The sequence below is a fragment of the Lampetra planeri genome, chromosome 24 (assembly GCF_965212315.1).
Source record: "Lampetra planeri chromosome 24, kcLamPlan1.2.h2, whole genome shotgun sequence".
Classification (NCBI taxonomy): Eukaryota; Metazoa; Chordata; class Hyperoartia; order Petromyzontiformes; family Petromyzontidae; genus Lampetra; species Lampetra planeri.
This window is the reverse complement of record NC_136130.1, coordinates 1,545,757-1,573,649: the sequence shown is the minus strand read 5'-3', so window position 1 is coordinate 1,573,649 and position 27,893 is coordinate 1,545,757. Positions and strand designations below refer to the sequence as shown.

The 27,893-nt window shown below is 42.7% G+C and overlaps 1 protein-coding gene across 3 annotated transcripts; it reads right to left on the bottom strand.

The window, feature by feature from the left end:
• Window positions 1–1,507: 1,507 nt before the first annotated feature.
• Window positions 1,508–27,109, bottom strand: LOC144726648 (aldo-keto reductase family 1 member A1-like). 3 transcript variants are annotated; one of them, XM_078605390.1, is made up of 10 exons: window positions 26,742–27,109; window positions 26,339–26,464; window positions 25,401–25,499; window positions 10,169–10,288; window positions 8,181–8,332; window positions 7,296–7,491; window positions 6,411–6,610; window positions 5,243–5,315; window positions 4,717–4,803; window positions 1,508–3,687 (listed from the first exon to the last, which is right to left on the bottom strand). In XM_078605390.1, the coding sequence occupies exons 3-10, from the start codon at window positions 25,488–25,490 to the stop codon at window positions 3,622–3,624; spliced, it is 984 nt and encodes a 327-aa protein (XP_078461516.1). In that variant the 5' UTR covers window positions 25,491–25,499; window positions 26,339–26,464; window positions 26,742–27,109; the 3' UTR covers window positions 1,508–3,621. The 3 variants fall into 3 exon arrangements, with proteins under 3 accessions (XP_078461516.1, XP_078461515.1, XP_078461517.1); XM_078605389.1 differs by lacking the exon at window positions 26,339–26,464 and having other exon boundaries at window positions 26,742–27,106; XM_078605391.1 differs by lacking the exon at window positions 26,742–27,109 and having other exon boundaries at window positions 26,339–26,482.
• Between the last annotated feature and the right edge of the window lie 784 nt (window positions 27,110–27,893).

The window sequence follows — 27,893 nt, the reverse complement described above, 5'->3', positions numbered from 1 at the left end:
TTAGCTGTTGTTAATAGTCTGCACAATAGAGTAAATTTAGCATAAAATCTCTATCGCTTTATTTATATCAACAATACGTTGCAAAGGTTTAGACTTCGAGAGACTGAATTGTCATTTTGATGGCGCTGCTTGTGTGCCTTCCTTTGCTCCAGGTCATCAAGTGATTTAGCAAGTGATAAACCTTCCACCACATTCATTCACTTGGAGTTTGGTCAGAACCATTTGCCACCAGTCAAAGGATCAGCATGCCATAAATCTAGAGGCTATGCCCATCACCACAAAACACACTTCATCTGATCGTGCATCGATAAAAAAAAAGCAATTCATAAAGGTTTAAAATTGCTGACAGTTCTTACAACACATCTTTGAGAATTGTGAAACTCTCACTCAACTTCTTCAACAGCTTTCCCTTTCCGTAGTATAAAATTTATCCACTCAGTGGCCCCTGAAAAAAAAACGTATCTGTCTGGTGAGTTGGGTGATCAGCAATCTGTGGTCCGGGCTGTACAAAACTCACGTCCCATTGTGTGGAGCATTATGGGAAACAAATAAGCAATAAACAGACGAAAGTACATTTAAGTAATATCTTCTATAGCTATAACTCTTCCAAACCAACATTTTGAAACAATTTCTTGCTCATGAAAACTCTGGCCCACTTTTGACTTTCTGAATCTCACCAATATTTGTATTCATCAGTGGCCTTCTAAAATGGATTTCCAGCACATGGACCGTTATTTCCTACCTTTAATGAAAGCAACTTGGATGATCTAACGCTACCAGTGATGAATCTCATTTTAGGGTCAAAAGCTACTCCTGAATAGTACGGACGCTTGAATCCTGGATCGTTATACTGGACTTGGCTTTAAGTCTCTGTGGCACTGTCCAGGATGAGACCTTTGGCAATTGGAGCCCCATGCCAAGGCATCCTCCACGTAGTGGGTGTTTGTCAGCTATTCACAGGGACACCAAAAGGTTTTTGGAGGCTCAGGACAAAATGCCACACGCTCCGAGGCCTCCCTTGCCCAATACCCCAACCCTAACATGGACAAATATCCCGCGTATAGCCTTAACATACTTTTGGGGAAAGTACTGTTAGCGAGCACCTATGAAGGCTGGGACACCACACGAGGTGGGTGGTCAGCACCACACCCAGTAGCAATGTTTACACATTGCACCAAGTACTCATTTGAGGCTGAGTCTACCTAGGAGAGGCCCAGGACCAATTCTGATTTTCGCCACTGATGTTGGCCGTGAGAGGGAATCGAACTTGGGTCGCCGGGTTCTCCTGTTTGTCGATGGAGTGGATGTTAGTTATTATTGTCAATTGACCACGATGCCAGTGCAGAGTAACACCTGGGCAATGCAAAACATGTTTCAAGTAACGATGAACGTACATGTATATAGATCCTCAAATGTGCTTTATTAGAAGTTTAGAAGTTAAAAAAAGCTCAAAATGTGTCCGATGTGTTAAAATGTTGATTTAAAAAAACACACAACTGCAAAAACCTTTGAAGGAAATATTTAATTTCAATTGGATTCAAATACCGTACAGAACTGGAGCGTTACATGACATGAGACTGACGTCTCTCCAGTGGCCATAATACGTCCATCTTCAGCACGTGTTTGATGTCAGGGAAAAAAACACAACAGATAATGCAGCCCAGGCGCAGGTGTATGAACTAGAGTATTTGACTATGAGAGGAACAGTTTAAACACAGGTTGTTGTTTTTTACATTGGAGTAAATATTTATGTGGGCAAACATGGTCAAAACTATAAATGCATTTATAATTTTATACACTGAACAAATTGGGTTTTAATTTACTCCAGAAAATGACTGTCAATAAAACCTCACCGTGCTTTGACAATAACAGGTGCACAACCTGTTGCAAAATAAACACACCTTGCTATGTTGTAATATTTCTTTTGACCTCTGTATGTTGCCAAGAGAAAAATGTCATTAAGCGTTTGTGCAAATCACCACCGAGATGGCAGTGTAATTTAGTGCAGTTATTTTCAAACTTCCAGTAAAGATTGCAGTCCAACTCCACTACAACTGGCTAACATTTTAACATCCTATCAACTTCTCCATTCCGGAAAAACAGACATATCGTCCCATGGTATACGGCCAAGTGGCCACATCATGGTACAACACGAAACCTGAATATGGCTCTTGGCTAGAGGATTGGAGCTCCCAGTATGCGGTAGAATTTGCTCAAGGGACAAACATAACTCAACTGGCTGCGTGGAACCTTATTAATTTACCATTTTTTTCCATCACAGCTCTGCAGCTATACACTGATGGAATATGGGTTTATGAAGTATTCTGCTTGCAAGTTAAATTGTGAGCAGCTCATTTTGCAGGATATTATTGTGGCTGCCCAGTTTTACTGTGAGCTGTTTAGAACTGGAAACAATTTGGTATCTAAAGTGAAAAAAAACCCATGCGCTAAATTATTTCTGCAGTTGCACAAGAAAGTTGGATGGCAGAAATTCCCCACATGCTGGCTAACCAAGAAGACCAAACTTTAACTAGAATCAATGTTCTGAAATTATGTACACATACGTCAGTCATGATCAATCCACTGCTAGATGAAAGCCTCACAAACGTTTGATCTGTTGAACTACTTTTCTACCAACCACGTGAACAGACAGGTTTTAGGAAAGGTTTCTCTACCATGGACTACACGAATAGAAGGCGAGTTTAGTGGATGTTTGTTACCCTGTAAGGTCGAGGTTTGAATACGCCTACAAGAATAAATTCTGGAACGTGCCTGCATTGCAGGCACCTACGATGTAAACTCTCAAAAAGGAATTATTTGCTAATGCAGAACACTGCTTTGTATGTGGGATTAAGGCACAGCTATGTTATGATTAATTCAAGCCAGCAACACAAACTGACAGAGGCTCTGTGGGCTGAAAATGTGTGGTCACATTATCAATGAACATCACTCTTGCACATTCAAAAAGCCCCCATGTCTACCGAGCAAAAACTGTCACAATCACTATCAACAGTTCACAAGACATTTGGCAATTAGTAACAAATACTTTTTTTTTAATGTGTACAGTACGATTCCAGAAAATCGTAGTAAATCAAATAGTTTAACATTTATATTTCAAAAAAGTACTTTTATGTTGACGTGAATACCATTTATAATCGAAGCTTGAGATGATCATTCAAACAATGCATTGGCAAACATTGTTAAATCAGGTATGGATTTAAAAAAAAATCAGTGGTATGCTTGAAGCCAATATTTGAGACATCAGGGGCAACAATACGTGGCAGTAACAACATACCACTACAAAAACAAACAAATGAAAGGAAACGTCCAGCTCAGGTGTTTTGTGCAACATGCCCCTGGAATATAACCCAATGTAGCCAAACTTAAGTTGACGGAATAGCCAATCATGCAAAACACACCATGGTGACATTACTTGCCTAGTTAATTAGTCAAGCAACTTGAAAGGACATACAAGTGCCTGCATTCGTCTCCTACAATTGTCACAAATTTCATCTGCAGGGGATGGCAGTAAGGACGGAGATATCTAATAATTTCTCTCCATTGTGCTTTTGTGGGGGGGGGGGGGGTTGCCAGGGACGACAGAGGCAAGAAAATCCCAGCTCAGTAGGGGTCGTTGAAGGGGTAGTGTGGATGCCCAGCGTCCCTGGGAATCATCTTGCCATCAGCCTGCAACAAATCACGAGAGATGTAAATCATGTTTAATACTGGCTGCAACGCATGAATGCACGTGTCAAAATTCCAAGTGATTTTCTGCTCAAAATGAGCATCGAGGCAATGCTCTTCTCCTCTTCGCAGCCCTAAGCCAGTGGTAGAAGTTTCAGATTCCTACGGCAAGGGCGAGTCTCTCCATTGGACATCAACTGTTGTTTCCCGACAAAGTTGTCCCAATTTTATCAACGCCCGAGTCAAACATCAGCCAGGATTTGAACTCGGGACCTCCCAACTGCAACCTGCTCACCCTTTCGCCGGGCCACCTGGCCAGAATGCGTCTACATACATTTTGATGGGTAACAATGGGAGCAAGCATGCCAAATGAATTTTTATTTGTATTTATAGGGCACTGAAAAAGGCCTTAGTAATTCACGAGTGCCTTGCATCACGTGTAATCTCAACCAATCCAATTCTCTGCAAGCGAAGTGGACACCCGGTGGCGGCTGCCCTCATGCAGTACATGGTGTATGCAGCACTGGCCTGAAAATGGGTGCGAGCCTGGCAGGAGAGAGATATGCTCTGCGGTTTTTACCAATTAAGTACAATAGCAGAAAGGTTAACTGGCCACCAAAACATATTTATTAAATTTGTATGTGTGTTGACCTTCTTTCGCACCATACGTAGCCAACCGTGCTAAACGTGCAGGGGAAGGACAACAAACTAAACTTTAAATCTTGACTTCAAGCTTTCGTGACTGCAGGAATTCATATTCTTTGGGTCTTTCGTAAAGTCACGTAGATAGGTTCAAAGAAAATTACAAAAAACTACAACGTTTCGATCACAACACAAGCACTTCTGACGACCGCTTGTGTTGCAATCGAAACGTCGTAGTTGCTATTTTATTTGAACCTATCTACGTGACTTTACCGAAAGACCCAAAGAATAGAAAAACGAAACTATAACTGGATGAAGTTAACCGACTAAAAAATATATTTTAAATGTTAACATTTCAGCTTTCCTTTGCATCAGCAAAAATCGCAATACCTCAATCATGGGCACGATGTAGCGCCAGTTCTTGTCGAGGGAACCTATCTGATCCATTTCCTCCTCCGTCAAAGCGAAGTCAAAAACCTGCTCGCATAACACACATGGTGAATAACCCTGCTCACAGCCATCAACATCCAAATTCACCACTGCATGCTTCACGAACCAAGCCTTGAACATCAAGATCAGGCAGAAAAACTGAGCGAGTACATTGGCAGTGGTGCTCAGGCACAACTACAAAATACGGAGCACATTTGTTAGTATGCTCAATGGGCACGTGTTTTAAATCCCTTCCCGAATCTATCCACCCAGCAGTATGAATGGGTGCACCACAGCAGGTCATGGGCACCCATGACACCCACAGTGGCTGATGTGCTCCTAGGCGCTGCTAAATGTAGGAAGTTCCGCGATAAATGACTACTGTGCTCTGTCCCTTGATAGTTACAGAACCACGGTGATTAACAGCAGCAGGTGAGAAGTAAAAAAATTTACAAATCTCAGTGCAATATAAGTGTCCGTAACAAACCTGAATGTTCTCCACGATTCGGGATGGAGTTACACTCTTCGGGATGACCAAGACACCTCGTTGTACCTGCCACCTGCCAATCAAATGGAAACAATGATTTGGTCAAGCAGCTTGTAATTCACTAACGGTCTTCTGTGGCATGCATTACCTCCAAGACCATCATTGAAAAGCAGATTCAATAAATCATTTTGGCAGCTCTGGTCTTGATTCATTAAAGCACAATTTTCCGCCAATTAACTTCACCCACAATAAGGAAACAGGATATTATTACACTTACTTTTATTTAGTGTTACATCAGTATATTTTTATGCTCTGACCAAACTGAACAAATTCAGCAAACCAAACAGGACCAATATACAAATAAACAAATGCACACACAAACTCAGGCAAACAAACAAATGTAAACACACACATACCGAACGGCAGTGATTCACTGCAGGCCAGCCAGGAGTGATTGGGTCATACCCTATCGCTAATCCACCCAATATTGAAAACAGACTTGCAGTTAACGGACACCACAATGGTGAGTGGAATGGCACTACCCAAGCGCGCACACATGCACACACAAAGGCCAAGGTCCACCGCATAGCCTTGACAGACTGTTGGGGGTGCCGTGGTTGCAAGATGTTATCTCCCTCGCCTGGTATGCAGGAAGTCGTGGGTCCGATCCTGACCCTGATGCCTGCTGTATATTTGGAGCTTGCGTGTTTCTCTCCCCATGGGCACATGGGTTTTTATCTGGGTCCTCCAGTTTTTCCCTTCACATGTAGAACATGCGTTCAAAATAATTGGCTGCTATAAATTTCCACATGATAAGCCACTTCGTTGAACTATCATTGGTGGCCAAGTTGCTTTAAAAAAGAGCTAATAGCTCAGTGGGCCTTACCTGGTAAAATAAAAATAGTTTAGTTTTTAGTTTAAGTGCTGTTAGCGAGCACCTATGAAGGCCGGCATGGCACATGAGAGAGTGGGTGGCATGCACCATGCCTGGTTGCCTTTGTCTCCCCAATGCTCATGTTTACACACTGCACCAGGCACTCATTTAAGGCCAAGTTGACCCAGGGGAGGCCCAGGAGTAGTGTTGGCCATGAGTGGGAATAAAACTCGGGTCACTGGGTTTGGAGTGCTGCACGATCGCTCAGACGTGCACACACACACACCCACCCACCTAATGATGACCTGGGCGGGGGACTTGCCGTACTTGTCGGCAAGCGAGCGAATAGCGGGCTCCTCCAACACGACGGGCTCGTGAGACTGGCGCCACGCGCGGTCGGGCGAGCCGAGTGGGCTGTAGGCCGTGAGGGCCACCCCTCGTGCCGTGCAGTGAGTCAGCAGAGCCTTCTGAGATAGGTAAGGGTGGCTTTCCACCTGCCAATCGGAAACAAAGTCATGTTCAAACAATGACAGCAAAATCCATTGCTGGATGAGGGATTTCCCCAAGCTGCTGCCCTCTATCAACGAGATAGCAATGCAGAAATCCACCTAGCACATGCACGTGAGCTGATTTCATAGCTCCATCTCCTCGGTATACGTCATCTTGGCTGCCACTGTTGTTATATTTGACCACCGACCATAATTCCCTCAAGCAAAAATATTATCGAAGAATGAGTTTCAAGACATTTTCAGTAGGACTCTGAATTGGGATGTTTAGCCATTTCCTTTTAAATGAGTTTTTGCAGGTGAGATTATACCAAGTAAGTGAACAAAACGTGCACATACCAGGGGATAACACTTCAAAGGTCTACAAAGACGGGTTTATGAACCAAATTGCTATACTGTTATGTCCTGGCCACCTTGTGGCCGAGCAAATTTTAGAGCTGCAAACTTACATGATGTCACAATGCTTGCCTTTAAATGCACTATGTTACAGCGTTAAACCCCTACACAACTCCAACTTGGGTGTAAACATGCCAACTTGTTGACAATCTAATATCCGAGTGCATGCGAAGTTTGCATGCCAGTTTAGACAGGATTAAATGCTCGATTCCTGCCACTGCTAATTATTTTCACAGCACACACAAACATGCTATGTGCACATTTTCGTTCTAGCTACCTGCAAGATGGCGGGTTTGACGGTAGCGATGGCGATGATCTCGTCGATCTGCCGGCTGTTGAAGTTGGAGAGGCCGATGGCGCGGACGAGGCCGCCTTCCACCAGGCGCTCCATGGCGCGCCACGTCTCGCGGTAGTCCGTGTAGTCATAGCGCACCGTGCCGTCCTCGTTTTTGGGGAAGGCGATGTCGCCGCGTCTAAGCAGAATCGCCGTTTACATGGTGCTATAAGAAACTCGGACACATATCACTCTGAAACTACTCCTAGACAGAAATCGCCCAGATGTCGGTTGAAAGATAGGGTCCTCGCTGTGGTGAGATGTTATCTCCCTCTCCTGGTATGCAGGAGGTCGTGGTTTCGATCCTGACCCTGACGCCTGTATATTTTTAGTTTGCATGTTCTTTTCATGGTCACATGGGTTTTCTCTGGGTCCTCCGGTTTTTCCGTCCACATGTAGAAACACGTGTTTAGAGTAATCGTCTGCTATAAATGTCCACACTATAAGGCACTTCGTTGAGCTATCATTTATGGCCAGGTCGCTTCTGAAAAAAAGCTAATAGTGTGCTTTAATCTTGATTTGAAGCTTTCGTGACTGCAGGAATCCATACTCTTTGGTTCTTTTCGGTAAAGTCACGTCGGTAGAAATAAAACAAAATAAATCACGACGTTTCGATAGCAACACAAGCCATCGTCTTCAGGTGAAAATCGCGATAGCCGCGATGTCTGCTGTCTTAACAAGGCAGCAGACATCGTGCTGCCTTTTAACAACTTTACCGAAAGAAACAAAGTATAGTGTGCTTTACCTGATAAATAAAAGGGTTTTTTTCATTCAATGTTACAAACCCAGGGGTTGTGCTCATGGAAGCAGGGACTGGCAGGTTCTTACTCGAATCCGTGGGGCCAGTGAATGAGGTAGAGGTCAAGAAAGTCGAGCTTGAGGTCCTGCAGACTCTTCCGGCACGACGGCTCCACATCCTCCGGGTGGTGCTTGGTGTTCCAAAGTTTTGACGTCACAAACACATCCTCCCGGGCGATTGCCTTGATCGTTAGGGAAACAAAAATATGAAGGTAAAATGAAACTGTGCTGACAAACAAGCAGCATTTACGTGTCTTTTCCACATTTTTATCCCGATTGTGCCATTGGTACCATCAGAAGCTATTCCAGAACAATACGGATTTCCCACACATTATGCTGGAGTAGATGCATTCCAAACAAAGGTTGCAACAAATCCAGATAGCTGCCTGTAAAGTTGTACACAGAGTACACACAATGTTGTTCCACGTCGAACCGCATAGCTGTACATGAGTGAATTCAAACCACATCGAGCAAATTTTTGTCATATACAGCGCGAAATCGCACAAACCGGACCCGCATAAAGCGAAGGAAAGCTGTACAACCCTTCATGTTACTTAACGAACCACAGAATCAGATGCCACAGAGCTACCTCTGAGATCCCTTTCAAGTGATCTCTGGTCTACACAGGAGGGGGAATCACATTGCCACCCTCTCTGCCACTGAGAGAAATGTTCGTCAAAAACATATTCAAACTGGTATTTTTAATTCTCAGAGCTGGAATTTATCCAAATGAAGCGCACAACCAAATTTAACACGATGGTTTTGTTGTGTAGAGTTATTGGTGACCAGCCTGGGACTATCCCCTCACTGTAGAACCGGATTTAACCACTGTGGCCTGCTGCTGAGCTACGCTGTCAGCAGATGGCAGTGCAGACAAATCCATTGTTGATTCTGATGAGTGATGAAGATCTGTTTCACAGATGTCCAGTGAAAGTACTAAACTCTACCCCGATGTCTATGTATGTTGAACTTCTTTCACACTGGATGTAGACAACTGTGCTAATCGGAGGTCTATGCTTCCCACTTTGACCAAACCACGCTGACTAGTGTGGTTAAGTTTGGTTAAATAAGCCTGACGACCCACACGGTGTGGACGGGTTCTCATTCAGCAGTGGACTGACAAAAGAGCTGTACATGTTGCTGTACATATGATAAAAACCATCACCATCAGTGGTGCTGTAGCACGTGGGATTAGACGCCCCTATCAAGGTCTTCAGGACTATTGCACCCTCTTGTATTGTGTCTAAACAAATAACCCTTTGTCTTTTTTACTGAGAATAAAGTGACTGTTAATCTTGTCTCACGTGAACAGATCTTGCGGCAAAAAATATCTCGGTACAGTACAATTTGGATTTATAAACTATCGAAATGAAACAGCACCTCAAGATGCTGTGCAAATAGTGCGACATGTACATAAAGATAATTGTAAGAGGAGGGATTATTTATTAGTTCCGGTTATGCAATTGCAGGACTCAGACCCTACCAATTCTGGGGTAATCCTGGGAAATACCATCTGATAAGAGGACGGGCTCATGCATATACACGTGCAAGTTTGTAATCTTGGAGGGCACATATCTACTCTGCAGCAACTGTGAGATAAGGCAGATTATGGAAAGTCTTGGCGAGGTGTGGGGAGCTCGACAGCTTTGACGATGACAATGGGGCGCCACGGTGGAAAGATGTTAACTACCTTTTCTGGTATACAGTAGGCCGTGGGTTCTATCCCGACCCTGACGCCTGCTATATGGTCATGTGGATTTTTCTCCGGGTCCTCCGGTTTTTCCCTCCACATTTAGAAACATGCACTAAGAGTATTTTTCTGCAATATATATTTCCACGTGATAAGCCACTTCGTTGAGCTATCATTTGTGGCCAGATCCATTCTGACAATGAGTTAATAGCTCAGTGGGAATTACCTGGTAACACATATATACACACACAGTAACATCTTCAGCTATTGATCTCCAATGAACCATTCTGCCCACTGGTGTCGACCGCGCCTGGCTCGTGTGGCGCACCTTCCCGGCACCGAAACACTCCGTTAGGGCCTCTCCAACCTCCGCCTCGTTCCCATAGACGGCGGCGCAGTCGATGTGCCGGTATCCCGAGTTCAGCGCCGACGCCACGGCCGCCTTCACCTGTGTGGCATAAAATACAGCTGGGCGTCATACTCACACAGAGGTCAGCACAATGCACTGCCATGTGAATTATTATTGAAGCTGCTCTCATCTCCATCAGTCATCATGCAGCGGCTGATGGTGAGACTGGACGAATATCTTCCTCTCCTGTAGGCCTACATTTATCTCCTTTAAGAGCTCATCTTTGATGCCAGGAAACCACCTCTTGCTATCTCTTGCAGATGGCTAAATACTTCCTGTACCTTCCACATGGCTGTTCAAGGCCACTGATGATAATTTGAAGGATGGGAGCTCTTGATTCGATTAATTTATGGTAAGAAAAAAGCGTATTTTTTATTGAATCATTAATAGTCTTGAAATGATTTAATTTAGAGTGCCAAGTGTAGACAAGGCTTTGGTACTCGCGTTAAAAGTCACGTTAGGCCCCGTTTTCAGAGGCGACCACCGCCACACTTCAAGGTCACTTAATGATCTACATCCTGTGCCAGTGTCTCAATGTCTCAAACATTTGACAAGTGGGGGCCCTACCCCCTACCCCCCCTCTCCTCAGAGGCAGGCCCCCAACCCCAACCCTATTTCACAGGTCTCCAGGCCCCGTTACTCAGTGCTACCTTGTCAAAGCAAACAATTCGGGGACACGCACGTAGCCTCCCACACTTAGGATATTACGCCACAAACAATACAAAACCAATCAAAGCCCCCAACGTCCCATCCCCTACCATAGGAGACAACGCGACATCCCAGGAGTCTGTTTGTTGAGGTAAACGAGGGAGGGAATGGAGTGGGGTGGTGGCTACCTCTGTCAACTGGGCTTAATGTGAGCACGAAAGCCCTGTGGTTACTTGATTAACCCACAAAAAAGGAAAACAATGGAAAGAGCACTGCCGTGCCAAAAATGCCCTCCTGATTGAGTGCAGGTTTGGAAGGGGACTCAAGACCGCTGTCTGACAAATTACGGCCAATGGTATCCCCAACCTACTAGCCCAAGACACTGCCATTATTCGAGTGGAATGGTGGGCGTGCATGTGACCAACCTGGCCAAATCCCTTAAGTACGCGATCTAACCCAAAAACCTTTATTATGAATAATATTGGTCGCGAAAGCCTACGTGTTAAATAGACTTTCTGGATTCACTCCCGCACCCAGGCTGCGACCAGCTGCTTGGGTGCTAGTTCGCCACGCTGCTGCCCGGCATGAAAGACGAACAGCCAGTCGGATTTTCGTCAAAGCCACCTGCCACTTTAATTAAAGAGATAGCGCCCGAACCAGGTCAAGCCTATGCAATTGTGCGTGGGAGTGGGAATGGCTTGGTGAAAAAAGAAGGCAAATCCTGGTTGACATGAAAACCAGACAAGGACTCGCAGTACAAACTGAGGAGAGGTAAGCAAATCTTCCCGCTCGTTATAAATTAGTGAACAGATTGGAAGTTTTCATGACTGCAGGAATCCATACTCTTTGGTTCTTTCGGTAAAGTCACGTAGGTAGAAAAATTAATAATAAATCACGACGTGTTCAGCAGTTCTACTGCTGTATCTTTCCACCTGATGACGATTGTTTGTGCTGCAGTTGAAACGTTGTGATTTATTATTTATTTTTCTACCTAAGTGACTTTACCGAAAAAACCAAAGAGTATAGGGAACAGATGTGCTGCCATAAGAACCTGTAATACATGGGCAATCAAAATTTCCATCGTTAGAGGCAAGAATCTCTCATCACAGGCTGCTATTGGGTCAGAGGGTCACAAATGGCAGTTCCAGGGAGGCAAACTGAATCGCACAGTAGCCTTTTCCTGCCTGGAAAGCCAAAAACAGCCTTCCCAAAAAGACTTGAAGAGCCCAGTAACTTGCCCCAAAGGTCTAAATGGAATGCCAAGATAGCCAAATACCTTACGTTCGGGGCCATTGTGGAACACCCCTCATGAAAACATTTTCCATCAGGTATGTAGTGATGGTGGTCAACCTGCAAGACACACGGTACAAGCCGCGGCCAGCACACCAACGGTTGAAGTGGCACCAGTGGGAGTTGTAAACTCACCAGATGGAAGGGCGGAGACATTTTAAGAGAAGATGTTGGACTGCGACATCAAGCCCTAAATGACTGAACTGCTGCCGTTCAATTGCCATGACAGCAATCCAAGGGTGTGTTCCATAAAAATACCTGCTGGCACAACAGGTCAGGCCGTAATGGCAGCGGCCGAGGGTTGACATCAATGAGGCCGGGAGATAGGAAAACCAGGACATCTTTTCCGGTTTGAGGCAATCAGGTTAACACACACCAATTTTTTGTCTGGCCACCTACTAAGGAACCTTCGAGATCATGGCGAATAGAGGAAGACAGAACCGAACTCGCAACAAAACAGCTAAAATATCAGGGCATCTGTGGACAGCGCGCCGGTCTGACAGAAATGGGACACAAAGCGAAGCAGCTTGGCATTGCCTGGTACTGTGAGCAAGATGGCCTGCCATGATGACCAGAACAGTCTCCCGGCTAAACCAGCCAGCTGTCACGTTTGGCGCTGCTCCCTCCGACAGGGAGTGGTAGGACTCCACACCAGTCAAATGTTTCATATTTCTGAGGCACTGACAACGGGATGGAGTTTATCAAGAGACCACTTGGAGCTCGCTGGGTGGCGGCCGCCGAATGTACAGCATCACCTCAATTGTGGCATTTTGACTTGGTTTTGGTTGTTTTGTTGCTGTCTAACCAGGTGCGGACTTCAAGCGACCAGGATAATTTCGTTTGTAAGAGTGACCTGGGTCACCGAAATTACAAAAGTAATTTAATGAAATATAAAGTACCACGATGAAGCAAATATAAATTCGATTTAAAAAAACAACAAATTGAAAATTTGAGCAAAAACGATCGTGTTAGAAGAGAAGTCACACGTGCATAACTTGGCAATGTTTTGTAGAACATCTTCAACTGGCTGGGCCTTTGTGTTTTTTTTACATTGTGTGTTTCTTTTATACATGTCAATAGTACACTTACTATACACCGTGAAATGATCCATGGCTTTGGTTAGGCTGCCTCGTGCTTCCTAATCATGCATAGTATTCTGGGATCTAGGCGTTACAGCCCTGGGTGTCACGAGATGAAAAAAAAAAATTAATGCATCATTAATTTTATGCATGAAACATAATTTGCAATCATTAAATCAATGAAAATACATGTAGATTGAAAATACATATATTCTAAATGAAGCTGGAACAAGAAAATAAACGAAGTAGAATCTTTGTCAAATCTATTCAAAATTAAAAAAGACCCAAGCGGCTGAGCCCGCCGGCACTCCAGTCTGAGAGAAAATAATTGAGTTCTGTGTGGAGGGTCCTCAGGGAGAGATAGGTGGCAGGGACAGATGCTCAGTACCTGTCTCCAAACTCTCCCTGCAGATAAGGTTTCCATGCCTCGGGGTAATTGCTAAAGTTGATGCATAAGTACAGTCCTTGTGGGTGCCAACACTGACATATAAAAATGTACGGTTTTGTTCAGGTCTCTGAACTCTTCTTAACCATCAATCCTGTTCTAGGATCTGTGTAACTTTACAAGAGGCTCTGGAAGTGTAAAATGCCTTGTGCAACCGCAAAAAAAGGAATATTATTGACTTACAAACAGTTTTAACTGCAGGCTGAAGGTTAACCTGACAGTTAAATAACCCCACCCATGACACTCTGCCGAAGGATCAGCATGACAAAGCTCAGTCTCAGATAATCTGCTGTTGGGTAAATACAATTATTCGATTAGTCAATCATGAGTCAGTGACACAGATCATGAATGTGTAGAGTTCGTAAGGGCACGTTTGGGGTTGAATGTGGGGGTCACATAGCAGACAATGGACCACGCCTATAAAAAAAATAATTAAAGAAGGGTGCTGGCAAGAAAGACAGGAAAAACGGGATAGGACATTTGAGGGGATAACCCCAGTAAGTGTGAAAGGGAAGAGGGTATATAAGGGATGGGGAGACAAAGAAAGAGCAGCTCTGGGAGAAGAAGTCTTACCGTAAAGATGTGTGGCCATGCCCCGCAAATGTTCACGTTGGTGATGTTTGGAACATTAAAATTCCCTTACCAGGACGACTTGTGTGAACTCCCTTACAAATGCACCAAAATCTTGTGACTTATCCATAACAATAAAAAAGTGACTTATCTTCTTCTACTTTGCACCCTTGCTGATTATGAATTACCCAACATCCTGCTTCTGCCATTGGAATTTTCTGCTGAGGTACATGGTGCCCAACTCACGCATGTCACTGCTTTGCTTCTCTTTTACTCGACCGGTGAAAGAGTTTGGCGGTGAAGAGTTCAAAATAGTTTTAAAGTGGTGGGCCTTGACATGAAGCACAATGGACTGAGTGGAGAAAGTGGACCTGGAAGGCAGATCCCAAATGAGTGGGGAAATTCCAGGAAGAAGAATAATAACAAAGTTTGGTATGGGAGTCAAACCCCTGGCAGAGAGATAAACCAATTTTTAAAGAGTGGCAACACTAACATGATTTAAATGTCTTACGAAACATTTTCTCCTTCAACGGAACTGCTGTCTTTATTCCTGCAGTTCAAATACAAGTGTGGTGCACTGCCTAAAGTACCCTTAAATAAGCTCTTAAATTCATGATTATCAGAATCAGAATATGCATTTATACTGGAGGAATCCTATGAGTAAATTATCAATCACACTGTGCTTAATGCACAATATACACATTTTCTTCACATTAAAAAATAATGCAAGTACAGGGGTAAAAAAGAAAGTCAAAGTGGTTTATTGCTCAAATAAGCACTGGGGCAGTGCTCATTTCATGTGGACAGTCCTGAAATAGTAGTGGACATTGCACATTCTCATTACAGGGGTCATCCTCTCAACAGAACTACCACTGTTGAGCTGCAGTGAACGAATGATTATGCCGATTGGAAATACTGTCTGATATGGCTGTTGTTCAAAATTGCACCCAGTACAAAAAGTGTGCCTGTCATTTTATCGACACCAGAGGAATGAGACGGCTAAGCCAACCCCCAACAGTGATTTGAAGCACAACCTTACCAGTGAGTCACTCTCACCAAGTACATGTAAATCCCTTTGTCAATCCACTGCTGTATGAGGGTCTCTCCATGCCGTATCGTTCATGCGAGTTGCTTGACCATATTTCACCACGCTAGTGAATGCAGGTTGGTGAAGTGGGCGCCCCAGGAGTGGTTCAGATATCACTTGCCACTGACGTCAGCCATTGGCTGGGAGATGAACTCAGGTTGTCAGGTTCATAGTGCAGTGAGCTAAGTGCGACAAGTACTGCACCACCATTCCTTCCCTTTACACACAGGCAACAAATTTCAATATTTTAACTATGGAAACATGCAACGCTCTCTGTATTTTTAACATGTGACGACTAATCCTATCCTCTCCAAAATAACTGTGAAGTGGTTTACTGAGAACTGTGGACGATAATTCTCAATGCAGAATTTAAATCATGAATTGCTTACCCTTTTATGAGCTTGTTGCACTTTATGGAAGAGTTCACACAGAGGGCGTACTTGTTTTCTGGCCAGTGAGGTTATGCACCGACAGCAAGAAATTACACATGCGGCGTAACAAGTCACCGCTATATTATGTTGCCAATCTCAATAGAAAATGAGAGAAACCTCCCAACACCTAAACACAGACATTGAGAAAATATTGCACCAGCATTCATCAAAAATAAATATGGGATATTTTTTTATCATTATCATCATCAGTCATGATCAATCCACTGTTGGATGCAGGCCTCCTTATGCCATCGCCGTCATTAATGATCCTCCGATGCAATAACCAACCTCCCCAGACCATCACAAGTTCCTCACAGGCGTTTTTATAGCAGCCAACTATTTATTTTGGGCAATGACTTTGCTTACGACTAGCCCACACAAGAAAGATGTATAAATTAAAGATGATCAAACAGGTTGGGCATCTTTTATTACCAGCATATTAGCCCCGAGTGACCTAGTGAGTGCACAGGATGTGCGTGTGTGCCTCCAAGTGCTATTAGAACTTTCTCGATGGCTGGACAAAAAAATGCAAGTCATCCTGAACCAACAACCACGTCACAAGGCTAGGGCTTACATAAACAGTTCTGCCCATTTGCGAAGCAGAACTGTTTGGAGAGAAAAAAAGTGAAATGTACAATAAATGTGTCCTTCAAAGTATGCATGCCTGGTTATACAGTACAAGTGTAGACATTTTTGTAGTATTGTATTGAATGCTTTAGATAACATGCCACGATACGGATGCTGTCTGCTCACGATCTTAATTTGCGGGAATGCTGGTGCAGTGGTTAGCACACCGTGCTATGAACACATTGACCCGTGCTCAATTCCCAGCCACTCCTATGGGGAGGCTTTCAAAGTAGCATTGGGTTGACAAAGGACGTGTGGTGAACGTGCAAGGAGTAGGGCAAGTGCCAGTACAATAATTGCAGGGTTGCACCTTTACCTTATACAGTACCTTCACTAGGATTGTGAAGCAGGATCTATATACAGTACTCATGGACACCGTTGTGTGTGCAGCATGCAGAATCCTCCCATTTCTACTTGGTAGCAAGATATCTTATTGTGGAAGATTTAAGGGGGTATGAAGGCTCATGGGCTGCCCAAAAATTTGCAAAGTTAAAATTATGTATTTAGCTTTTTAACAAGATGTAATTGCGCAATGTTATTGTGCAATCAGTCTACGTGGTATTGCACAATCTACAAATGTAGACAAAAGCCAAAGCACTGCTTAATGCAAGAAACACACAAATTGTCACTTCAATAACACAATTCGAGTGCATAAACGATTTGTTTTCCAGCCTGTAGTATTTTCTCTGATTATGGGTTGTCTCGATATGTGCAGATTTTAATCATACAATTTGCATCCACGTCTGGGGGTGAATGGAAGTCTTCAGGGGCTCATCGTGGCTATGTTCAGCAGTGCGCCAGAACATCCGAAATAAGATGTTTAAGTTCTTAGTCTCTGCGTCTCTCACAGTGGGTTCACAATGGCTGTGCCAGAGCTCTGATGCAGGTTCAAGTCCTGAGACTGGGTCTGAGACTCACAGTGCCAAGCAGGTTCATCATCAAGGTTCTCACCGATTCAGCATCAATGCCCAAAGATGGTGGCTGCACAGTACAATGCAGGAATTTCACAATGACAATGCAAGTATGGGACGGGAGAACTCTTCTTATCCACGTAAGAATAGCCCGTAATAGGAAGCCCCACCGCTATGAATTTTCGGATAAAATCTGGAACATGAATAGGGCTGCAGAAAACAGTAATGGATGAGAGCAGTTCTGTATTTAGCTTTGCCATTGCCAACACCCCAGGTGAGTGTTTACTCAGTGAAAATGTGCTATGTCATTTGACCAAAATATACAACTGGTTGAAGGTGCATTTCTAAAAATACCATTTGTTTCCTTGCAACCAATCTTCACAAATAGCTATTATGACAATTGGATCTCATCAATTTATCATTTTCCAAAAACAGACAGTAATACAGACCTAGAACTTCATAAATGAGGCTGTCGGCATAGACACTCATCAGATACCCAAACAAACCGAAGTAAAAATCCCAGAGATGTACAAGTATTTACCCTTTGCGGTGGCCAATGCCTCAGGCATTTGAATTAAACCAGTGTTGACTGAGCGTAAAAGACAACATTTTATGGCAAATATGCAATGTCATTGAGCAGTTTTGAGTCATAGCTTTGGACTGCATAAGCTCACATCCACATAAGCTCCGTAGAAGTGTTGAAATAATATTTAAATAACTAATGTGTCTGCGACCACTATGATACATATATAATTATGCATGCATTTTTCTCAACAGTGATGTATCTACATTTAACCAGGAAAAACTCAATGAATCTCACGTTGTCCTTTGAAGGATATTGCGTGGAATGTTAGACCAATTACTTTTTAAAAGTATTTTTGTACATGGCAGAGAGTTACTGGAATTTCCGGAGAAACCCCACACAAAGACGGAAAAAGTAGGTTTGTAATACTGTACTAGTGCTCCTTAAAGCCACTTCACGTCTCAAAAAAAGCTTGTCTCACATTTATACAGCTCTCGAATCTGCGATTCAGTAACCTGACATCCAAAGTCGCGAGATGACAGGCGTGACCCACCACACCTGATTCTGGACAGGCTCAACAGTGAACGTGTAAATGAAACACTCAACCACCCCTCCCAGTGACGTGCGTCATAATTTGGGGTGATAATTTTATTTAAAAAAAAGAAATCGTTGTCTTATTACCGTCTCGTTTAAATTGCTTCTCCTGGGGAATTTTTTTTATCGTTTGTACAGATGCGTTCACCGCATTAGCCTAAATGTATCGTTTACATAAAATTGCAATGACTGTAATGGAAATTGTAAATCATCAATTCTTAAATATACAAAATAACTCCTCTGATCTGTGATTTTACTGCACTTATCTGCGGGGGGTATAATCACGGATAATCGTGGATGATAGGATGAATTTGCCACACGACTCCACTTATCCGTGAAAAACTTGGGGATAACGGGAATTATGGCTGAAGGTACAGGCCGTGGGTAAAAGGATACATTTGCCACACAACTCCACGTATCTTTGAAGATATGGTGGGTAATGAGACACGCTGTAGGGGGTCAATGACAATGTGTTAATAATAGAAAGCATAGGGTCACATAAAATGCGTTTCCACAAGCCTTACAGCTGCCACAGATAATACGAGTCATATATAATATGGCTGAGAATAACAGAATATCAGCCATACAATGTTGCTGCATGTATTGCAGACAAAGGGTCAACTACCATTTTAACTGTGTAATCTGAATACAATAAGCATGACGCAATTTGTAATGAGGGCATATTTTTTTCAAACGGACAATGAATAGCATCACAATCAATAGACTCACGAAGAATAGCATTCACAATATTTAATTCTAGCTTTGCAGAAGATGTTGCTGTAATTGCAATGTTAATTGACCAAAGGTCTAACATACCATGGTTGAAGAACCGATCTCAATCGAGGACTCAATGTTTGCCTACTCAATACAGAGACGTATAAGCTTGATATAGCGTCGAGCTCCATTTCGTGTAAATACTGAACAAGTTTACTTGTTTTCAAAATGGCAAATGGGTGCTACTATTGTCTTGCACAATTTTTATTCAACGGCAATACCATCCAAACATGGCCTTCCTGTGAAAAATAAAAAAATATTTTAGAGGTGTTTGACGTAAAGTGGGACAGATAAATTATAAACACCTACCCCTTATTTTATATCACGAGGGAAAGTAATTCGTTATAATACAGTCATCTGACTTTAATTGTGGAAAAGATGAGCGCAGGCAGTTGCTGACACACGACTGTACCCGACATAAAATTTAATATAAAGTACAAAGTCAAAAGATTCTTATGGCTAACACTTCAAAATCACTTATTTCCTTCTGCTAGATCCTTCAGCTGTTTAATAGTTGTCAGCTACCTTCCAAAGTCTCCTGTTACAGTATTACACAATCCTGGCTTAGGTATTTAACACATTTGCCAATCTCTGGGTGTCCATTTCAATTCCTGTCTAGCTAACCCACTGTCCTTGATCATTTTCTTTCAAAGTTATTTATTTAGGTAATTAAACTGCCCTGCCAACACAATACACCACAACACTCCCCTTAACGATAATCTCGTTATGCTAACACCAGCATACATCATAACCTATCTTTAGGATATACAAACAATTCAAAAGAAACTAGATGGAATTTACAAGGCAAATAGCACAAACCAGACAAAATATAATTGATTATTGAGTTGAACCCTAACATCTCCTTGAGTCCCTGTGGGAGGTGAACCATGACGTGCCTATTAATCAGCAATCCAACATTGAAGGGGGATGTGTAATTATGAACGACTTTCTCCACTCCAAAAATAAGTAAAAAACCCGAACAAAGGTCGTTCTCAGTCAAGAGCTGCTGACAATATTACAAAAAAAACACCAATAAGATCAAGGTTGACAAATGCGTGATGACACTGTGGAATTTGAGGATTTATGTTGACTGTTACTTTAGAGTAAACACATTTAACCAGACAGCAGCCAGGAAAAATGTTTGACCTTTTTGAATTATCTTTTCCAACCACTACCACATAGGTCCAAAGTCTCCTGGATAACTCAATTGCCACTGTTCTGAGTAACCTTTCACCTTTTATCCGACTCCAGTCAATGCTAGCCCATTCACGGCTAAACCATATAACTTTCCTCTGGGATGTGTTTGCTCACTAATGCTTGACTTGTATACTGCTGACTAAAGCACCTCTTGCTAAAAGTCAAAGTGATTTCCCACTCATCTCCTGTTTACAACCCTGCACCAGTGTTGGCTATTCCACATCCTATGACGGTGGGGAGTTTATCATCCAACAACCAATGTTGACTTCCCCACAAAAATGGCCCTCACTTTATTGACCCCAAAGATATGATAGGCTGAATAAACTCCTAACCAAACTGAAACTTAAAACTTTCATGACTGCAGGAATTCATATTCTGTGGTTCTTTTGGTAAAGTCACGTAGAGAAAATAATAACAATAAAATAATAAAAAGAAAGTGAATAAAAATATCACGATGTTTCGATCGCAACACAAGCGGTCGTCATCAGGAACAGGGAGGTTAGCCTCTGAGAGCAAGCTGTTTATAAAGGTTTAGAGATGGACGGGGCAGCTAAAGTTAATGTAGGAGAGGGCTCCGACACCGGCAGTAGGTCGACACCAATCAAAGCATTGCACCTCGCTCCATACACCCACACTGCTGACGGTGGAGGTTAACAAGAAAACACAAATCAAGTCATGACCCAAAGTGTATGATGACATCTTTCCAATGATTTCTGAGTCTATAACCTTTCTCTCGGTTGAAATTGTCTCTGTGTCTGTATATATGGATGGCTTCATGAACAAATCTTTGTTAATAGCCAGTAGGCTTGCAAAGTACCATCGTCTTAGAAAAATCTATTTTGTCTGAGCCAGCCGCATTAAAATAATGATCAGCCACGGCAGAAGTATTGGTCCTACCATGTTTCAAATCTGCCTTATGTTCACGGACACAGTCCGAGACATGTCGCTTAGTTTCTCCAATGTAACTGCTGCCGCAGATACAGCTTAGTTTGTAGACGCCAGGATATTGCATATCAGGAATCTTGTCTTTCACCGATGGATCTTGTGTTTGTTCATGATTTTGGAAATATTTTTGGTTACCCCTGGCGGCTTGACAATGACGGCAATGTAAACCACGCAGGAGATCTTCCACATGGCCGGACGACGGAGAGAGATGTCGGCGAGCAGCGACGCAGCCAGGACCCAGTACCTCACACACGAACCCCGAGCCCCGGGACCGCTCCCCCTTATATCCCCCCAGGCGTGGCTAGGCCCTGCCTCCGGCCACACCCTCTCATGGAACCTTCAAACAGGTTGCCGGAGTATCTCGGCCAACCCCACCTGTTACCTTTGCCCCAGATACACCTCCTCTGATTAGTTGTTACTTAACCGTGCCCGTACCCGTGATTCCCTTTCCAGGCCAGCAGGTGTCACCCTGTCATTACACAAGCATGAGCATATAATTAACAGAGCTTATGCAGATTTCAGCTACAGAAAAAAATTCCATTAAATATCAATGACCTACATTTATGGATTATAATACTGTGCATTCAATTCAAATAGATAGCTTTTCCAACATATTTTACTGTATTACTGTAGTGTACTTTGTAGGTTGTAGCTGTACAAACTTGGAAAGAGTATGATTGTACAGTACGGCTGGCATACACACAATCATTTGGTGTTGTGAGACGGAGATTACCAATGCATTTTAAATACTCTTAAACTAATCACATACCAGACATGATCCAATTCCAATCCAAATAATTATTTCACTGAACAAACATCTCTTCTATTATATATGAAACATTTAAAGCACTGTGATATTGTATTCACTAATTCTGTCACGTGGAAAGCAATGCAAATTTAGCTGATAATTACTTTTCTGCAATCAGCAGTTATGGCTTCTGAGATATAAGGCATGTTTTCGTTCATGATTAAAATACTTCTTCCTTCTAAAAATATAACTCTGTTATGATATAGTAATAATTTACAGCACATCGTCCATACACTGCTGGATGAAGGCTCCCCACACCATGCCAGTCATTGGGGCTGTCTTATGATACTTCACCATGCTGGTCAATGTGGGCTGGTGAATGGGGAGGCCCCAGGACCAATTCAGAAATTACTCGTCACGATTGTTAGCTATGGCCTGAAATTTAAACCAGGTCAGCAGAGCTAATGTTTAGCCTGATAACCACTGCATGCCACTGCTCCTCCCAATACTACTTTCAACCTAAAAAATGAAACGTATTTGTGTACACTCTTCTAAATTCATGGGATTGAGAGAATCAGAATTTTTTTTAAATAGATACACTTTCAAAACATGTACCCAGACTTCTGCACATTTTTTGGCTTTTTTGCCATTGCATGCATTATTCCTAAAACAAGGACATTTAGGAGTTATGTAAGCTAAGACTTTAGAAACATTTCAGATTTTTTTTTAAAGAGCAATTGCAATAAACTAAAGATTACTTAATACGTAATACATACACACATTTGCCGCACAAGACAAGTTTAAAAATATTTAGTGTTTCACAGACTGACAACAGGCGGAGGTTTTCAGTGTAACCTGGCGATCACAGCAACAAATACGGTAAATGCTGCAAATGCATGACACACATGTACAGGTACAATTTTGCATGAACGTTCATGAACATACAAATACAGTCAAGAACATACTATGCACAAACAAGATGGTACATCCTGTATGTCTTGTACGAACAGATGATTGTGGACAACAACAGTCATGATAGGAGGGCAGCAGACAACAAGAGTTTTATTGAGCACACTTTTCATCAAGCTAAAGGGGTCACATACCAACAACAATGACTTTCTGTCTTCTGCCTGATCCCCAACCTGTTACAGAACCATTATAAACCATCCAAGATCTATTCCTACCACATCCCACCAGATGGTTATAGGTCTTCCCCTTAGTTTCTGACCTCTGTCTCAGCAAACCTACATGTGTCCAACCTGCACATATTGCCTAGCCATCAGAATCTTCTCTTTATAGGATTATAAAAAAGTATCACATGTTTTTCAAAAAATCCCAAGTTGCTTACCTTATCTTGCCATGACATTTCTCGCAAACTCTGCATGTACCTGCACTCAAAGGCCAAATTATAATTTCTAGTTGCTTTGTCATATCAACTGTCCAACAAATGCAGTAACACAAACATTCCATATGCATAAAAAAACCGCAGCTTTTAATTTAATTAACACTCTAAAGTATTATACAGTCGTTTATATTGTACACCAACAACCTATGCTTATGATGAAACTTTGCCTTTTGACATTCCTTTCAGCCTCGGGGTTTACCACCTATATACAGTACACAAACCCCTCTACTCTCCCCCAACTCCAACTTCCCGCTGACTCATGTGAAACAGGAGCTCCTTTACTCAGCAACACACCTAACCTTACAGCCCTCGTATCCAGTCTCGTTGAATAAATGTACAGAAAGCTGAAATGTGTTATCCAATTATTTTTGACCTGATCCAGGTACTTGAGATCACTGAGGTGAAACTGACTAATCGTGACTGCTGTGTTGCGTACCATCCCTACCCCATCGACAATTTTCATGAACATAAAGTGGAGCACGACATTCATCAAAGGTGGGCGGCAAAATTAAGTGTCGCAAGTGTCATCAAACCATTCTGAAGCCTCTTCCTCTAAATACAGACAAGTTTCATCTTACAAGTTCTGAAGCATCATCTTACCTTTAGCTCTTATAGCTCTCCAAACAGCATACTTTGTTTTCTTAAATAAACTAAGCCAATTAAAAGCTCTTACCCATATCATAATATTTATACGAGCTTATTGTTATAATAAAGGTACTCCAAGACACCTTGCAGGAATGCAGATTATTCAAGCAACTTCTACACCACACTCCTCTACTGATGATACAAATTCACCAAGGCCATTCATTCAACCAACATCCACGTTAGATGCTCATAAACCAGACCCTGAATGAAACGTACTTAGGAATAGGCACGTTTTGATGCCTGACATAAAGGTTAGATGTGTGTGACAGAGGTTCTAATAGAAGACGGCTCGTTCATTTCGGAGAAAATTTCACAAACACTTTACCATTGGCAAAGGCCAGATGGGTTTGCGGAGACTGCCAGGAAATAAAAGGTAAAAAAGACTGCAGTGCCTGGTTATGATAAAGTGTAATGTTTTATGTAAAATATGCAGGTGCAAGCTCAAAACTGTGCTTACACGTTAGTAGAATATTTCAAAATAGTTGCCTAACAATAAAAATATAACCTGCTCAAAACACACAATGTTTAGTTTTTTTCTATCTTAAAAGCACGGTTGGCTACGTACAGTGCGAAAGAAGTTCAACATACATGCATATGGAGAAAAATAATGGGAAATTTAGACATATTGTTGAAAGTGGCAGGGGCCTTTGCTATTTTTCCTTGAAGGAAAGTTCCGCAAAATGACTGTCAAAGTGGGCACGGCTCAAGATGATCAGCAGCAAAGGAGCACCAGAAGGAGGGGGAATTATTGGCACAAGATGTCAGGGATGGGAGGGTAATGAGAGGGGAGGGAAGAGTGGGAGAGAGATGGAGCGAGTAGAAGCGAGCTGGACAAAGCGGCTTCTGTTTTGACAGGGGGCGGGGCGAAGGGAGGGATTCTGAGTGGGAGTGGCAGCGTATAAGTCACGTGATTGCAGGCTTGAGTTAGATACTGTATAGACATTAACTAATATGTTATACAAACTTTACCAGCGAAACGTCGTACTCCAATTGTAAATTATTGTGGTTTCACGCTTCAACACACCGGTGGGCTAAAGCAGTGAACTATTTGTCTTTTGTCAACGTGACACATTTTTTACTGATTGGCCGTGTCGGGTGGTGGAGGGTTACGACACATTTATAAATAACGCGATCTAAACCCAAAAACGTTGATTATGAATAAACCCAAAAAACGTTGATTATGATTAATATAAAGAGTTCAGTTCAATGTGGATGTTTGATGCATGACTCACCTTGCCTGGCTCACTCTTCCACGTCCCCAAACCGATCATGGGCATCTTAGCACCATTGCAGAGCGTGATAGCCTCACCAACTTTCGCCATGACTGCAATCTAGCCACGTGTGGACAAGGCAGTGCATTAAATCATATGTTGTACACAATATACTGTTGAATTCAGAAACGTATATAAATGACCACATATTTTGATGTGATCCAAGTCAAAAGCTCCACAGTGAATTTCTTCGGAAATTTGCTATGGTTTTTGTATAATATACTTAGGTTGAGAGCTTTTTGTACACGTTTCTGTGCTTCTTTAAATTTGTTATTTTCCGGCCTCAATAATGTTTTTGTTATGATGGGTTTACTCGTCATGTTCCTGTCAGAATGAGACATAGTCCGGCTAATTTGGTCAAATGCATAACATATATAAGTGAGAGACAACACAACATAGACACACGTCTATGTTGTGTCTCTCTGTGTCTCTCTCTGCTTGTGTGTCTGTGTGTCTCCGTGTTTGTTTTGTCTCTCTCACATTTAGTTCTACCTGATGACGACTGCTTGTGTTGCAATTGTAACGTCGTCTTCTATTATTTAATTTCTTTTCTTTCTACGTGACTTTACCGAAAGAACCAAAGAGTAATTCCTGCAGTCACGAAAGCTTAAAATCATATACAAATATATAAACCAACACGCTGCGTCGTTGTGCAAATGACATAACTTCATGTAATAAAGTGTATACCGAACAGAAACGCGACTGTGCATGACTTTGTTGAGCATGAATCTTGAATCTGTCACATCCCTGGTGCCTGTGCAATTTTGACACTGCACCGTGTAATTGCAAGCGCATGCGACATTGCGCAATGAGCACGCAATCGCTCACAACAAGGTGTCGTCTTCCAAACACCCGCTAAAACGTCCCTAAAAGCATTAGTGCGAATAGCCGGGGCTTGCCTTTTGTAATGTTGCGTTGAAGTTTTGGCTCGGGCACTACAGAGCAGGCCCAATGTGTCAAACAAGAGCCTGCCGTGTATCCTAGATCTCTCGCCCGCGTCGCTGCCCTCCTCGTCCCGCCGAACTCTATCCAGGCGGCGCCGCAGATTGACACGAACAATTCCTCTTAGGTTTTTTCGGTAAAGTCACATAGGTAAAAAAGAAATAATAAAAGTAATAGAAATAATAATAGAAATAAAGTGATTTATAATTTTATTTCTATTTATTTTTTTATTTTTTACCTACGTGACTTTACCGAAAAAACCTAAGAGTATGAATCCTTGCAGTCACGAAAGCTTCAAATCTAGAACTAACAATTACGTTCTCAGCGACGTGTCGACGTTACTAAGGGAGCGCAACTTACTGCGTTTGTCTCCGCGCGATGTCGGGCTGTCGAGTCGTGTTCCAGAAGCAACTTTACGGAAAGCGGCGTCCGCGAGGAGAGATCGGGAAGCGTCGCGCTGCGTCTGCAGAAGTGGCCGGGGAATGAATGACTCGGGATGCCACCCCCCTCGTGTCTTGCAATTCTTAACCTAACATCGGTTTATGCAACACTGTGTGGTTAATGTGTGAAAGAGCGTCCTTTTATATCAGAGGTAAAGTGTCTCAGTGCACTCGACGATTAAAATTACTTTAATAATGCTGCTTTTGCTGAGCAGTAAAATGAATGTTATCTCCGTCTGCACCGGTGCGTGGCGAGGAAAGTGGAGTGGCGGCCCTCCTCTGTGCGTTGTTGCAGATAAGAGTCGTCTTCATTTCAAACGCGAGTCGGCTTTTAATCGATTCCACTCAATATACGGAGCTCTCTGAAAGTTCGTCATTAACAGTGAAGCCTAAGATGTGCCTTTGCTCTGGTCTGTGAAGATGAGTCATGCTATGACGAAGGCTCGAAACGTCGCCTATTGCATTTTGGTTTATTTTAAGGCCACTGTTAATGACGAATCTGTTGAGTTTGTTTAAGGGATGAATACATTGACGCTAAGAAGCACAAGTGGGTCCTTTAGCTTGGCTCAGTTGTTAACAATGAACTCTCAGAAGATCAAGGAATGTCAAGTCTGGCTCGTGCATAACCACTCCAACATGATCATGCCAAGTAGGATCGCCACCTCTTGCACAGACCGAACCGGTACATAGTTCTCGGTCAGCCTACGTCTATACAAATGGATATATCACAGTCGACGGGCAGTTCTCAAAGTGTGAGCTGAAAATGTGGGGCCTCCCATCTCTTTACAAGGCGTGTTGTCAGCGTGGAAGAGTAGGCCAATTCCCTCTAGAGCTCCTACCAGTTGAGATATTTCCATCTGCAGTGGTGTGCGCAAGCGAGAAATTCTAGGGATGCAACTTTTTGACCTTTCAACTGAGAAATTAGGGCAAAATATGTCAGATATGGTGACTTACGCCAACGTGCCGGTTGTAAGTTCCCGCCTCCCATCAATGAACATAATTTCACTGGAAACGAACACTCTACCAGTTCATAATGTTTGGAACCGGTAATCCATTCTCAAAACGATTATTG